The sequence below is a fragment of the Callithrix jacchus genome, chromosome 15 (genome assembly GCF_049354715.1).
Source record: "Callithrix jacchus isolate 240 chromosome 15, calJac240_pri, whole genome shotgun sequence".
NCBI classification, from domain to species: domain Eukaryota; kingdom Metazoa; phylum Chordata; class Mammalia; order Primates; family Cebidae; genus Callithrix; species Callithrix jacchus.
The window spans coordinates 26,772,187-26,786,577 of NC_133516.1; the positions used below are offsets into that span (position 1 = coordinate 26,772,187).

General features: G+C 45.4%; 2 protein-coding genes across 8 annotated transcripts in view; one reads left to right on the forward strand and one right to left on the reverse strand.

Annotated features, from left to right (window-relative positions):
• Nucleotides 1-1,071: 1,071 nt before the first annotated feature.
• Nucleotides 1,072-8,347, reverse strand: LOC144579428 (uncharacterized). Of its 3 annotated transcripts, none has more exons than XM_078350131.1 (3): nt 8,135-8,347; nt 7,804-8,026; nt 1,072-6,161 (listed from the first exon to the last, which is right to left on the reverse strand). In XM_078350131.1, exon 3 carries the CDS (start codon nt 5,732-5,734, stop codon nt 5,135-5,137), a length of 600 nt encoding a protein of 199 aa, XP_078206257.1. In that variant the 5' UTR covers nt 5,735-6,161; nt 7,804-8,026; nt 8,135-8,347; the 3' UTR covers nt 1,072-5,134. The 3 variants fall into 3 exon arrangements, with proteins under 3 accessions (XP_078206257.1, XP_078206256.1, XP_078206255.1); XM_078350130.1 differs by adding an exon at nt 7,010-7,597 and having other exon boundaries at nt 7,804-8,347; XM_078350129.1 differs by having other exon boundaries at nt 7,804-8,347.
• Nucleotides 8,348-9,499: 1,152 nt separating this feature from the next.
• LOC118147825 (uncharacterized) overlaps nt 9,500-14,391 on the forward strand; it is a 127,925-nt gene continuing 123,033 nt past the window's right edge. For all 5 annotated transcript variants that reach the window (XR_013526907.1, XR_013526908.1, XR_013526909.1 and 2 more), the window contains exons 1-2: nt 9,500-9,668; nt 13,714-13,771. The gene's annotated coding sequence lies outside the window, so the exon portion shown is untranslated. The remainder of the gene's footprint in view (nt 9,669-13,713; nt 13,772-14,391) is intronic.

Here is a 14,391-nt window from a genome sequence, read left to right on the forward strand (position 1 = left end):
TTGAGTCTAACAAAGGTCTTGTTGACATTTTAGATCTTTTCAAAAAATCAGTTCTCAGTTTTGTTGTTTCTATTGTTTTTCTAGATTCATTTATTTCTGCTCTGATCTTTATTATTTACTTCCTTCTGCTAACTTTGGGCATAATTTGTTCTTTTTTCTGTAGTTCCTTAAGGTGTAATATTAGGTTGTTTATTTCATATCTTTCTTCTTTTCTGATATAGGTGTGTATTGCTATGAATCTCCCTCCTGGGATTGATTTGCTGCATCCCTTAAGTTTTGGTATAATGTGTTTTCATTTTTGTTTGTCTCAAGACTTTTTTATTTCCCCTTTAATTTCTATCACCTATTGTAAGCTCAGGAGCATGTGTTTATGTGAAAATTCACAATTTGTAAATTTTCCAAGATCTCTCCTATCATTGGTTTCTAGTTGTACACTAATACGATCAGAAAAGATACCTGATATGATTTCAATACTTTCACATTTCCTCTTACTTGCTTTGTGGGCTAATATGATGTGATCTGTCCAAAAAAATGTTTCATGCATGCCTCTGAAGAACACATATCTGTTGGATGAATGTTCTATATATGTCTGCCAGGCACCAGGCTGGAGTTCAGTGGTGTGATCTCGGCTCACTGCAACCTCCCTTTCCCAGGTTCAAGCAATTCTTTTGCCTCAGCCTCCCAAGTAGCTGGGACTATAGGCACACGCCACCACGCCCCGCTAATTTTTGTATTTTTAGTAGAGATGGGGTTTCACCATGTTGGTCAAGATGGTCTTGATCTCTTGACCTCATGATCTGCCCACCTTGGCCTCCCAAAGTGCTGGGATTACAGGCATGAGCCACCGTGCCTGGCCCATTATAAACTTTTTATTGAACAAGATGAATTTTGCAATTTCATCAATTACCAGCAAAAAAAACCTTAAAATATTAATGAATGTCCAAATTCTATAATATAGGTAGATTGAAATTAAAGGGATAGAAAAAGACATATCATTCAAATATTAATTTTAAAAAGCAGAAGTGCTTTTTAGAGTACTTTTTAAAGTTAATGCCAGATAAAATAGACTTCAGAGCAAAAAAATATATATATTAGAGACAAGGATGGACATTATACATGGTAAAAGGATCAACCTACTAAGAAGACATAATCTGAAATGTGTAAGCACCAATCTGCAGAGCTTCCAAATATATAAAAGAAAACCTGTAGAGCTACAAGGAGAAATAGACAAATATAAAATTACAGTTGGAAACTTCAACACTCCCCTTTAAGCAACGAATAGAACTATTACACAGAAAATTGTTAAGAATATAGACAACCGCGACAAAAATCATTAACCAACAGGAGCTAACTGACATAGGTGGGACACTCCAGCAACAATAGCAGAATATACATTTTTCTCAGGAGCCCATGGAACATAGATCATATCTTGGTTCATTAAAAAAAACAAATTTAACATATGATTAACAAATTTAATCATATAGAATGTATTCTCTCGCAGTAAGAGAATATAACTAGAAATCAATAAAAGAAAGATTGGAGAAAAATCTCCAAACTGTTGGAACGTAAACAACACACTTCTAAATAAATCAGGGAACAAAGAGAAAGTCTCAGAAAAAAATTTAAATATAATAAAACTGAATAAAAATGAAAACACTTATCAAAATTTGTGAGACACAGTTAAAGCAGTGCCAAGAGGGAAATTTATAGCACTAGATGCTTACATTAGAAAAGAACAACAGTCTCAAACCAGTAACGTAAAATCCTATTTCGAGAAGCTAGAAATGTACAATGAAATAAACACAAAGCAACAAGAGGAAGGAAAAAAATAAAGACAGCAAAAATCAATTAAATTGAAAATAAGAACATAATAGAGAAAAATTAATAAAACAAAAAGCTGGTTCTTTAACAAAATCAATAAAATGGATAAAATCCTAGCAAGACTGACAAAAATAAGGACATGTGTGGTGGCTCGTGCCTACAATCCCAGCACTTCGGCAGGCAGAGGCAGGAGGCACACTTGAGCCCAGGAGTTCAAGACCAGTCTGGACAAAATAGGGAGACCTTGTCTCTATGAAATTAGCCAGGCATGGTGGTCCATACCTATAGCCCCAGCTACTTGGGAGGCTGAAGTGGGAAGATCATTTGAGCCTGGGAAGTCAAGGCTGCAATGTGCCAAGATTGTGCCACTGTATTCCAGCCTGGACAACAGAGAGAGACTTTGTCTAAAAAAAAACCTGATGAAAATAAGAAACAAATCACAAGTATCAGGAATGAAACTGGTATATCACCACAGGTCCTGCAGTCACTATAAGGGAAATCTACAAACAGCTTCATTAGAAGAAATTCAAAAACTTAGAAAATTGAACCAATTTCTTGAAAACTGTAAATTACCAAAACTCAGCCAAGATGTAATAGATAATCTGAATAGTCCAATAACTATTATAGAAATTAAATTTGTAATTTATAACCTCATTAAAAATATTCTACCAAACATTTAAATAATTAACAGCAATTTTATACAATCCCTTGCATAAAACAGAAGAAGAGGGAACACTTCCCAATTCCTTTTATAAGACCCTGATACCAAAATCAAACACAGTGAAAAGAAACTAGTAAAGTTCATGCCAATATCCCTTACGAACTTAGATGCGAAAATTCTTAACAAAATCGAATCCAAGTATGTATAAGAATAATTCTATATCATAATCAAGTGGGATTTATTCCAGGTGGGCAAGGCTGGTTCAACATTTGAAAATTAATCAGTGATATCAATTCACCATATCATAGGATCATGTCATTTGATGCAAAAATGCATTTGACTAAATCTTACACACATTTATTACAAAAATTCAAAGCATGTTAGGAATAGAGGAAATTGCCTCAATTAGATTTTTTTTTAATCTACAAAAACCCTGTGGCTAATATACTTAAAGGTGAAAGACTGATTGCTTTTCCCTGAAGATCAGGAATAAGGCAACTATACCTGCTCTCACCACTCATCCAACATAGTGTTGAAAGTTCTACCACTGAAATAAGACAAGAAAAAAAAATGAAAGACATATGGATTGGAAAGGAAGAAACAAAACTGCCACTATTTGCAGATAACATGATTGTTTACACAGAAAATTCCTAGAAGTGATAAGTAAATTCAGCATGGTTGAAGTATATACAAGATCAACACGAAAACAGACCTGCACAAATATGCCTGCTGACTTAAAAATAAATAAATAAATCTACAAAAGCAACTCATTGAAGGAAAAATAACTTTTCCAACACATTAGAACAACTGGGTATCCACAGAAAAGAACTGTACCTCAACCTAAACTTCACATCTCAGAGAAAAATTAGCTGAAAATGGATCACAGATGTAAAATGTAAAATTAAACTTACTTTTAAAATTAAAGTAAATCTTCCAGATTTAGGGCTAGATGAAAGTTCTTAGACTTGACACCAAAAGCAAAAGCCATAAAATGAAAGACTGATAAATTAAGTCTCTTCAAAATTGGAAAGTTTTGCTCTGCAAAAGCCTATGTGAAGAGAATAAAAAGACAAGCTAGAGACTGGAGCAAAATATTTGCAAACCACATATCTCACAAAGGGCTTTTCCTATAATATATAAAGAACTCTTCAAAATGCCACAGTAAAAAATAAAAACAAACCTCTAATTAGAATATGGGCAAAACATGTGAACAGACATTCTACCAAAAAAGAAATAAAGAAAAAGAAAAGGATATACAGATGGCAAATCAGCACATAAAAACGACGATCACTATCATTACCTTAGTCACCAGGGAAATGCAATTTAAAACCACGAGGAGATATTACTTACCTATCTGCATGATTGAAATAAAAAAATTACAACAACAAATGCTGCCAAGTATGAAGAAAAAAAACCAATCACTCCTACATTCTGCTGGGATTGTAAACTGGCACAGGCAATCTGGAAAAGAGCATGGCAGTTCTTACAAAACAAAATGTGTGCTTACCATATAACCCAGCAATTGCCCTCTTGGGCGTTTATTATGCTCCCGCAAAAACCTGTACATGAATGTTCACAGCAGCTTTATTTACAACAGCCAATATGGAATGAAAACAACTCTGCAACAAGTTCTTCCATGAGAAAACGGTTGAACAATCCACCATTGTCGTACCTCCATCCCATGAATACTACCCACTAATAAAAAAAGAATGACCTATTGATTATACACAGTAATTGGATACATTTCAAGGGAATTACGCTGAGTCAATAAAGACAATTCAAAACTACTACATTATTGTATAATTTCATCTATACAACATTCTTGAAATGATAAAATTGGAAAAAATTGAAAATAGATTAGTAGTGGTCATGGATTGCCACTGACCCTCCAGGTAGATGTGGTCACAAAAGGCAAAAAGAGGAATCCTGTGGTAAGCTCAGTTCTGCATCTTGACTGTGGTGGTGGACGAATTTACACATGTGATAAAATTGTACAGAATTAATTACACATAGAGGATGGAGGAGAGAGAAATGAGTACAAGCAAAACTGTAAATCTCAATAAGATGGGTAGGATCCTGGTTGTGATATTGCACCATAGCTTTGGGAATTGTTACCACTGGGGAAAACTGGGAAAATGGTGGGTACACAGGATCTCCATGCATTATTATTTTTACAACTGCACGTGAATCTATGATTATCTCAGAACACTTAAATATATATATTTTTTAATGTGTGAATGCTCCTTGGCTATATATATTTTTTAAAAAATAAAGTACAATTCTCTTAAGAATGCAAAGGCCAAGGGGCAGAAGGTTATTTCCTAAATTTTAAGAAACCACCTAGTTCACGAGTGCCACCTCCTCACTTTGCTGTCAGCGACGTGATGTGCTCTGCAGTGCTGGAATTGAGAGTTCGAGAGGGAGATACCGGTCCTGGCCTCTCGGTGTTCAAGTGTGTGTTTAGGTGGGCGTTGGTGTGAGAAAGAGACAGAGAAACCGGGAGCAAGAGCGAGTTTTGCTCTCCTACTGTCAGGAAGGGTGGCCGGCTGATGGAGGTGCTGGGCAGACAGCCAGGGAAGGGCTTAAAGAGGATGCTAGCGCCTCGGGAACGCCCTCCTGCTGCACCCTACAGGTGAGGTCGTGGGCGGTGGCTCAACAACCCCAATGCAGTGCTTGAACCCCACGGTCCAGAAGGAAAGGTGAGCGGGGGACCCGGGCGGGAGGTGAGGCCTCCCGGCAGCAGCCCTCAGGCGTGCTGGGCAGACTGGCTCGCAGAGGCGGCGCCTGGTCTTGGATGCTGCAGCAGAGACGCCAAGGAGACTGAATGCAGGGAGCGAGGCTTAACGGCCGCGGAGGGTGGGGCCGCCCGGAAATCCCGGCGGCGCCAGCCTGGTAGCATCTGCAGGCCGGGGGCGCGCACACGAGGGGCACGTGGGTGTGGAGGAACTGGCGCCGCGGGGCCTCCTTCCTGCGGCGCCGCGGCAGCCGAGTGCCGGCGCTGGAGTAAGGGCGAGTGAGGTGTCTGCCCCGCGCAGGCCGTACCCTTAGCCCCAGCTTCGCACCCAGCAGACGGGGCCAAGGACGAGGACCGTGGCCCAGCGCCTGGAGGCGCTCTCCACGCGCGTCTCTTCCCCGATGCCGGGGCGTGAAGCCCGGAGGCTTTGTCCGGAGATATCTGGGGATGTGGGCAGGAGACGAAGAGGTTTCCCAACTGGCCAAACCGTGGCGTGGGGAAGAGACTGAGGGGGTCATTGACCCGTGGGAGCGCCCTGGGGCTTCGAGGGAACGGCGCCCGCAGCCGAGCCGGGGAGAATGGTGTTGGTCACCGGCGGGGCCAACGGGTTCCACGTGGGTGGACTCCGAGCTGAGTGCAGCATTAGGGTCGCGGAATTGCAGACGTGTGCGCTCCCCTACACCTGCACGAGGACACCTGCCCGTGAACCCCGGCTTCCACCCGCTCCTGTCGGGGTCGGGGCCGGGAGCGCGCAGGGGAGGGACGGCCGCAGAGTGCGGGGTTTAGCTGGGGAAGTGGGTGAGGTGTGGCCGCGGGGGAGGGGCCGGAGGCACTAGAAGGCTGCGGCCGCGCGGTCGGTGCTGTTCCCACCGTCGGCGCGGGGCGCGGAGAGGGCGAAGAGGTGTCTGCTAGTAGCACTGCGGTTCCTGCCGGCGTTAACCTGCCCTAGGGGTGAAAGGAAAAGGAAAAGGGTTCATGTAAAGGCGCGAGGGCCGGCAGAGATTCTCGCTGGTTCCTGCAGGCGCGGAGGGATGTGGCCGCGGGAACCTGGAGTTTAGAGGGCAACGCTGAGTGTCGTAATGCGGGAGATGACCCCAGGCGCAGCGGGGCTTCCACTTGGGTAGAGCTCCAGAGAACGTGGCTCCAGAAGAGGAGCTTCCTGCGTTGTACTAAACCTAACATTTACCCCCTCCCACTTAGCTCCCACAACCTCCAGGGTCCTAGCGGAGTCATTTAAGCGCTCAGTACTACCAGCTTCATTTTAGGGAAAAGCCAAGAGTAATTCTGCACTTTATTAACCGCCTTGTCCTCAAGTCAACACGGGGCAGCTTTTCACAGCTCTAATGCGTGGTCACTCCAAGCCCAGAGCGAGTTGCTTGTGTCCTCGGCTTCTGCTCCGCAAACCTCGGACGATGCCACCGGAGGACGCTGAAGGCAAAGGCTCGCTGGGCCGGGCGCCGGCAAGACTGCAGCGCTTGCAAAGCCTCCGCGGGAGCCGAGTGCGGACGAGCCTTGCGACCCCCTCTCGAGGCAAGCGTCTCGGCCCTGCGGCGACACTTGGTCAGTGTCACTCTCTCCCTACCGGTGTCGCGCATTTTCTCAACAGAACGTGACCCCGTAGACGGATGAACTCGGAATAGAGAAAACCCGCCTGCCCCTTGTCTAGTCTCTCTGCCCACCACACCTCTGCCCTTCACTGCGGACCGCGCCTGGCGCACACCTGGACGGCCGCTGCACCTTCGCCAGCGGCTCGTCATTCCCAAGGCAGCCGGAGGAGGGCCTTTCCGAGTTACCTGTCTCCCGTCAGCAGCCACACCGGTTGGTCCCCCTCTCACCGCTCCCCAAGGGTAGAGCCCCTGAAAGTCCGAGGCTCCTGTGCCACGCACCCTCCCCCCTGCGGGGAGACCCCGCCTGTGCGTGTGTGTGCCACGCGTTTAATCGCACAGAGTAATTCCCAGACGTGCAAGACAAAGCATTTCAAGCAAAGATGGTCCAGAGTTCAAGTTAGAAAGCACATCTCGAGGCGCTGAGCCTGTTCTCGCTGTCTGCCTCGGTCTCTGGGGCGTCGCATATAGAAGGGTTTTTAACTCTGAATCCCTGCCAGATCAGCTCGGAAATTAGCTCTTCTGGCGGTGCAACAACAGGTGGCCCCGCCGCCTCCCTTGTGCACCCGGAGGGAATACACCCTCCTCCACTCCCGTCCCCTAGTCCTTGCGGGAGTAGGTAATGGCGAGGGAAGGGTGGCAATGGGGACGAGAGAGGGGAGAAGGAAATATGTATTTTTTTTTTTTTAATTGTGAAATTGTCTGTCTGCGTGCTGTGCTCTGGGATTCTCTTGTCTCAGTCAACTTCCAATTTTAAGGTGGCCATAATGTTAACACCTAGAAATGAAAACGTACCCACCTTGCTTATTACAAAGGTCTTTTGTTGTTGTTTGTTTGTTTTTTGTTTTTTAAAAACAAGTACCCTCCTCCCCCCACGGACATACTTTATGAGATTTCTCCGACCTTGGTGGTTTGGAGAAATGAGGTGGGGGAGGGGAAGACGCAAGGGCAGCAGGGCGTCCACCAGGAAAATAAGTACTTACTAATGTAATAGGGCCGTTCCTTTTTACTTCAGATGCTCCCCACCCCTTTGAGTTTCCTCAAAGTTTCTCTTTCCAGCGTTTGTGCCCGAAGCTTTACGAATAAACTCCCTTTCCAGGTAAACCTCCTCGGCACTTGTCCTTTGCCCAGCGAATCGCAGGTAGGATGGGTCAAGGACCCCCAGCTTCCGCATTGTCTGAGTCACCTTCCAGTTGGAAAGGCCACCTGGAGCGAGGGACATGTTGCCCGACTGGTCTAAATAAGGAAAGAAGGAGTACCAAAGGACCGAGGGCCTCTGCTCCTCCCAATTCCGCCACCATCACCACCGGTTACCGGGCTCCGCTGAGCGCTGCGGCGGTCTTGGCTAGAAACTGCGTCTCCGCCCAAATCGAGCGCAAAATTTGCTTGGACAGAAGTTTGAAGGAATCCAGTGTAGAAACAGACTTCTCCGTCCAATTTGGTTATAATCAATAATCATATAAGTATACCCACATAACCACCTAAGTAGAGAGCAGACGCCCAGATTCACGGTCCCCACGTGTTGCTGGAGTTGGCGCAGACGCGTCTGCGGGCATAGCGGCGGACGTGACACCGCATTTTCCCCGAATTACTGCCATCTAGGGTGGTGCCGCCCCGAGAAGGGGTCATGGGGAGGTGGGGTAATAGGCTGCAGAATCCACTTGCTCTGGGGAAGCACTAGGGTTCAGAGTAGAGCGCAACTCCGAGGGGCTCTCGTACAGCCCATTCTCCCACACCAGAAAAGCAATGCTGGTTATGGATGATTAATAGCCGGGCTTCTCCTGACCATGCGGCGCGTCCCTGCAGACACCACTAGCTTAGTTGTTTTAATTTGACCTTTATTAGCAACGTGCTCCCAGAGGCTGCGAATTGGATTCGCACCACAATAACCGCCCTCTCCCCTTCCACCCCTCCTGCTTCCTGGGGAGGATCGGAGACTGCTGCTCCCGCGACGCCTCCTCCTCCTCCTGCGCAGGGAGCAGGCCTGAGTTCCTCCGCGTTACCACCTGGGAGCCCTCAGGCATCCCGGGGCCTGGTTAGAGGGTCTTCGGGCCCTGGAGCTGGGCGGTGTCTGCAGTGCACCGCCGTGAGTTTCTCTCGGGCACAATGTGCTGGTGTGCAGAGAGGAGGAAAGAAAAAAAACCCAACACCACTCTTAAGTGGCATTGGCATCTAGGAAGTGGCGGTGGTCTACACTGAGCGTGCCCTTGCCTGGAGGTGTAGGGGGCGGTTACTGCAGCTGAGGGGAGGGTACTGCGGTCAAGGGCAGGGCGGGAGGACAGTCAAGGCCGGCTGGCCGCGTGGGAGCCTTTCCTCTCCGGGTTCAGCAGCCGGAATCACTGGCATTGCGGCTAAAGGGGCTGGTAGGCTCTCCTGCACCCCGCGTGCTCCTCCGCCTTCTCTGTGTCCCCCGGCTTTTCCAGGAGGAAGATGGGGTACCCTTCGCAAATGGGGCGCGCCGGGCAGCCAGGCCGGGCGGTCACGTGTCCCCCCTCCCCCGCTACTGCGGCGGGAGTTCCAATCAGAGCGCGCCAGGGGGCTCCTCCCGGGCAGGAACCACCCGGCTCGGCGGCGGAGGGTGGGCCGCCGTCACCTGACCGCCCGCCCCCGCCCCCCGCGAGTAAGGGGCGGTGGTAGCGTCTGCTCGGTTACAAATGGCCCCTCCCGCCCGGCTCGCCCGCTCGCTCGGGCTCGGCGCGGACCCGCCTGGGCGTGCTCCTCCCGCCGGCTCCAGGCGTCCCACCGCCCTGACTCCTGAGGGCGCGCCGGGCACCCAGCGAGTAGGCTCGCCTGCGGAGATCGTCACGGAAGTCTGGACCGCCGAGGCTTGTGGCTCGTCTACCGGCAGGTGAGCGTGCACCGCAGGCGTGGGATGCTGCGGGGACAGTGCGGGGGACGTGTGGGGTCCTCAGATGCGGACGCGAATCCGTACGATGCCGAGGTCAAGTTTGCAGAGCTAGTACGAGGTGTCTGTCTTCTCGGCCTCCTTTTTGATGCTCCTGTGGGTTGGGGGCTCGGACCAAAGCTTCGATTTGGGGGAAGGGCTTCAGGACATTCTTGCCTTGAGATACTTGACAAAGGTTGAAAAGACACATCAGGTGGGAGCTTGTAGCTGCTGCTGATGGGGTGAGACAGGTGCAATCGAGTGTGCTGGCATATGTGTGTGGCTCCTAGTGAGGGTCAGCTCGAGATGGGGAGAAGCCTTTGCGACGGGTCATTCTGACCCCAAGGGCCACTTAGATGCGGGAGACTGAAATTGAGCGGCTCTGAGGTGGTCACTAGATGTTATGGCAGCAAACCAGTGACCTCCAGTATTTCTGATATGACCCTGTAGTAGTAGCAGGAGTGCAGATGGTTCAGTAAAGAGCGTGTAAGGTTTTAAGGCACCCAGAAAAGATTCCTCTTACCTTCTAACTTCTTGGCAGAAATTAGTATTAAAAGTGCTGAATCATGCAAAAAGATGAGGGAAATAATTTACTTCATGTTTTGGTAAGTTCTTCAAAGCTAGTAATATCTGCAGTTTTGAATGAATGCTTTAAATTTAAGATGTAGGCACCAGGTATTTAAAATCATATTTTAAGACTGTGCCCTTGGCTTTATGGCTATGGGTTGCTTTTCTTTCTTTATGATGAGTTGTTTCCAGTCATTACTTCTTACACTTTCACTACCCCCAAAACAAAACCCCGAAGAAAACCCCCAATACATGGGTTTTTAAATTTTTATTATATTTTTGGTGTGTTCATGATTGTAAAGGGAGTGGAGGGATCAATCCTGGAAAACAGAAAATATCCTCCTCTAATGAATGCAGTGATGGCCAATTTGATCAATCTGATTTGTCAAATGCCACTGAAGGGAATGTCAAGCTGGTAACATGCAGACTGGAGAGAAAATGAAACAGCAGTTGCCCATTGAGGAAGAAATAAGCCCTTATCTGATTGCATTCAGTGAAGGAACTGGAGGGTAGTGCTTCCACATTGGAAGCTGAGTCCTTGTTGGTGGAGGTGGAGGGGTGCAGTTTTTCATGCAGGTTCTGAGGTCAGACACCAAGTAACATAAAGACGAATTAAAAAAAAAATCAGAGTCAGGATCAGTAAAATGGGTGTGTCCAGCGACAGCCCTTGCCCATTTACTCTGGGCTGCACTGTCTGAAATGCTCAGTGGCCTGCTGACTCATAAGGGAACCAGCATGGCTTAGCAAGATTGGATTTTACTTGTAGACTCTAAAGAACTGTACTTGTAAAAAAAAAAAAAAAAAAAAAAAATTGAAAAGCATGATCAGAGACATCTACAATAGAGAAGCTAATCTCTCCTTCTTCTCACATCTCTTCTTCAGGGAGGTTTCTCCCTGATTCCTTGACTTGTCACCTTCATTTCAATACCTGTCATCCATGCTTGTGCACAGCACATTTGGTTTGACACAAAGGTTTTAATCTGAATCTTAACATGAGAAACAGTGATACTCTTAGCTACATGATTATTTCAAAGGTATTTTTGAAGGATACTGAAAAACGAGAATATGAACGATTAATTGAGTTTTCTTTACAGCACAGACTCCCTTAACATTGCATGCAAGACCAGGGAGCCCCACCCTGTTTCTGAGCATCTGCATGAGAGACCAGGAAAGGAATTCGACAATTGCAGTGGTGCAGGGAGAGGCAGCTTCTAGGCTTGGGCATTACCTTTATTTAAATAATTACTAACAGTTTTGGAGGGTAGGCTTTAAGCCATAGGCAGATTTTGAAAAGCACAGTGTTATTTCTTTTCACCTGTCAGCTTGTTAAAATGTCCATTTAACTTTGAGAGCTTGATTTTGATAGAAAATGGATACAGATCGAGAGCTTCTAAATTTTAAGATCCTAGGGCTAAAAGGCATGATTGGAAGGACACATATTAAAGCATATAGCGAAGCCATAAAGAGTTATTTTTGCTTTGATAGTCTAATAAAATTTCTTTATAAAACTAAGTTTTTTAGAAAGAGGGGGGCTCCTTTTTAGGCAATGCATGGAATAAATCAGCTTGTGCAATAGACCAGCACCTGGCATCTCAGTTTGAATAGAGATGCGTAATTGGAGCAAGAAACAGATGAATGAGCTTACCTTTTACTGCTTGGTCCTTCAAACAGAACCCAGTCACGTCACATCAGATCAGAGGAAGGCCATTTCTACAACATGGCAAGGAGATTTCAAATCTTTGGGAAAGAAAATGTTTTGAGCTGCTCTGAAGAAAGATGCATTATAAATTTACAATTCATTGTTATAGTTATGCTTATCCACATTGTCTACTGCAGATAGCGGGTCTGACCAAAAAGAGAGATACAAAGACTTTTTTTCTTTCCTTTCTTTAAAGACAAAATTTTAAAAAAGATGTCTACTTGGTGTTACCGTCCATTTTTTTTTTAAGGTAAATATATCATTTACAGAAGAGAAAATGATACGTTTTCCCCTGATGGCTAGAGTGAATTAATGCGCTTTCAGATCTGAATGTAGTGACCACTTAGTATCTCAACAGTTCTTCCAGTCTAACATGATACTCTAGGTGAAAATTGCAGGTTCTGTTCTGAACTTACAGTCTGAAGTTCAAAGCAGCTGAAACTACCTTCTGCTTTTTTCCTTTTTTTTTTCTCCTTATATTATCTTTCCCCTCTTTTAAATTCACAACCTACACCTACAAATCCTAGCACCTTGAAGGCTTTGAGAGTCACCAGGAACACAATCAGGTAAATTGCCTGTGATTGCGGGTCATTCTAAAATCAAAATAGATTTCAGTGGCGGCTTCAAGAACCAAACGTCTTTGGTGCTTTGCTCAGATGCCGGTGCCCTAGCAGCCTGCTTTCAAAGAGGGTCTTTTCCTTAGGTATGCGGTGATTATTTTGTGGAAATTAGCTCTACCCACTTGCACAGTTAATTGCAGTGTGAGAAGGTTCCAGAACAGTACCTCCTTGAGTTCGACAGTAAATATGCACACATCATTGTACGTGGAGCATTCCAGAACACCCACCTCCCAGCGAAATAAATGTGCTGGCTGAATAAACACCTGGGCTGCTTTAGCCCAAAATTGCCAACAAGTCTCATGTTTTACCACAAATGATCATTTAAATGTACACTAAGCCTTTTTAGGACACTGGAGAGCCTTGTAGCATGGAAAGGGGCATCTGATGTCTGACTTCTTTTAGAGCTGGCCTCCAAGAATCTCTCTTTTTCCATTCGAGGATGTGAGGTTATGAGTGTTTAGCAAGAAATTTGAAGAAAATTGTTCCTCCACTTATTACAAGGAATTGTAGACTTAGTAACATTTTTGGCTTTAAGTATTTAAAAATTAATCATGTTTTTGGGTGTGTGTTGATTTGAGGCAATAGAGTATCCTTTAGAAAAACCATTTGGAAATTGCTGCTCCTTTAAAATTATGTGACATTAAACACTTGTACGTACATCTCTGCAAAATTCGAGAAATGTGCTTTGGTGTGCACATTGTGCCACATACACGTGCATCCTACACAAACTGGAATTGCTATTTAGGATTGTTTAACTCTTCATTTTGAGGAGACTTGGGTAATGGGGAGGGTTTTTGTTTGTTTCTCTCCTGGTAGGAGTGGGCTCTGAATCTGCTGTGCTTAGGTATCTTAGTAGGTACGACCATCAAGAAAAGACAGTGAATGAATAGTTCTTATAAGTAGATAAAGTACATTTTTTTTTTGCAGTATGTCATTATTTATGTCACTAATTTAAAAGTATTCCAGCTCTGGGTTTTATAACTAAAAATATGAGAAATAGTTTTTGTTCAGATGTAGCTCAAGATGCATCTCTCCCTTGTTCAAATTACTATACATCCTCTGCTTCTCATGGAATTTGGAAACTATCCCAGCTGCTAATGATCTAAACATTTTGGTCTTACAGGTATTCTTTTGATCACAATGGATAGTGACTCTTCTCTTCTGCCTGAGTGGTTCAAAATGTAAGTTCAGTAAACTAAATAATTAAATATTTATTTATTTATTTGATTTATTTTGAGAAGGAGTCTCGCTCTATCGCCAGGCTGGAAGGCAGTTGCACGATCTTGGCTCACTGCAACCTCTGCCTCCCAGATTCAAGCAATTCTCCTGTCTCAGCCTCCTGAGTAACTGGGATTACAGGCACACACCACTGAACATCTGTGCAGATCAGTTCTTCCCATTTTTCATTCCTTCTACCTAAGGCTCTAGCTTCATAAATAAGAATCTAGGGAAGTGGTATACCATTGGGTGGGGGATGGGGGGAGCCTAGCCTAGATGAACATTTATTTACTACCCAGCAGTGTCACTTTATATGACTGCAATCACAGCTATTGATTCCTGCACAGTCCCCGCCACCCCCATGTTAGTTTCATGGTAATAGAATATGAATCTCTGGTGTCTGGGTAAGGCTGAATTGACACTTCCCCAGATGTCATATGTTTCTGTGTGGCCCTGCCTGTTCTAATCTCTTGGTTCAAGCAGATGGCTTCTGATATGTAGACACATCCTGGCCCAGGAATAGAGGTTTTTTTGGCCAGGGGTCGGGGAGCAGATGAAATCCTATGGCTACTGTCAAGCTACC

Coding starts and splice junctions, on each gene's coding strand:
- LOC144579428 (XM_078350131.1), bottom strand. CDS start 5,734: ATGACCCCCTCAGTCTCTTCCCCACGCCACGGTTTGGCCAGTTGGGAA.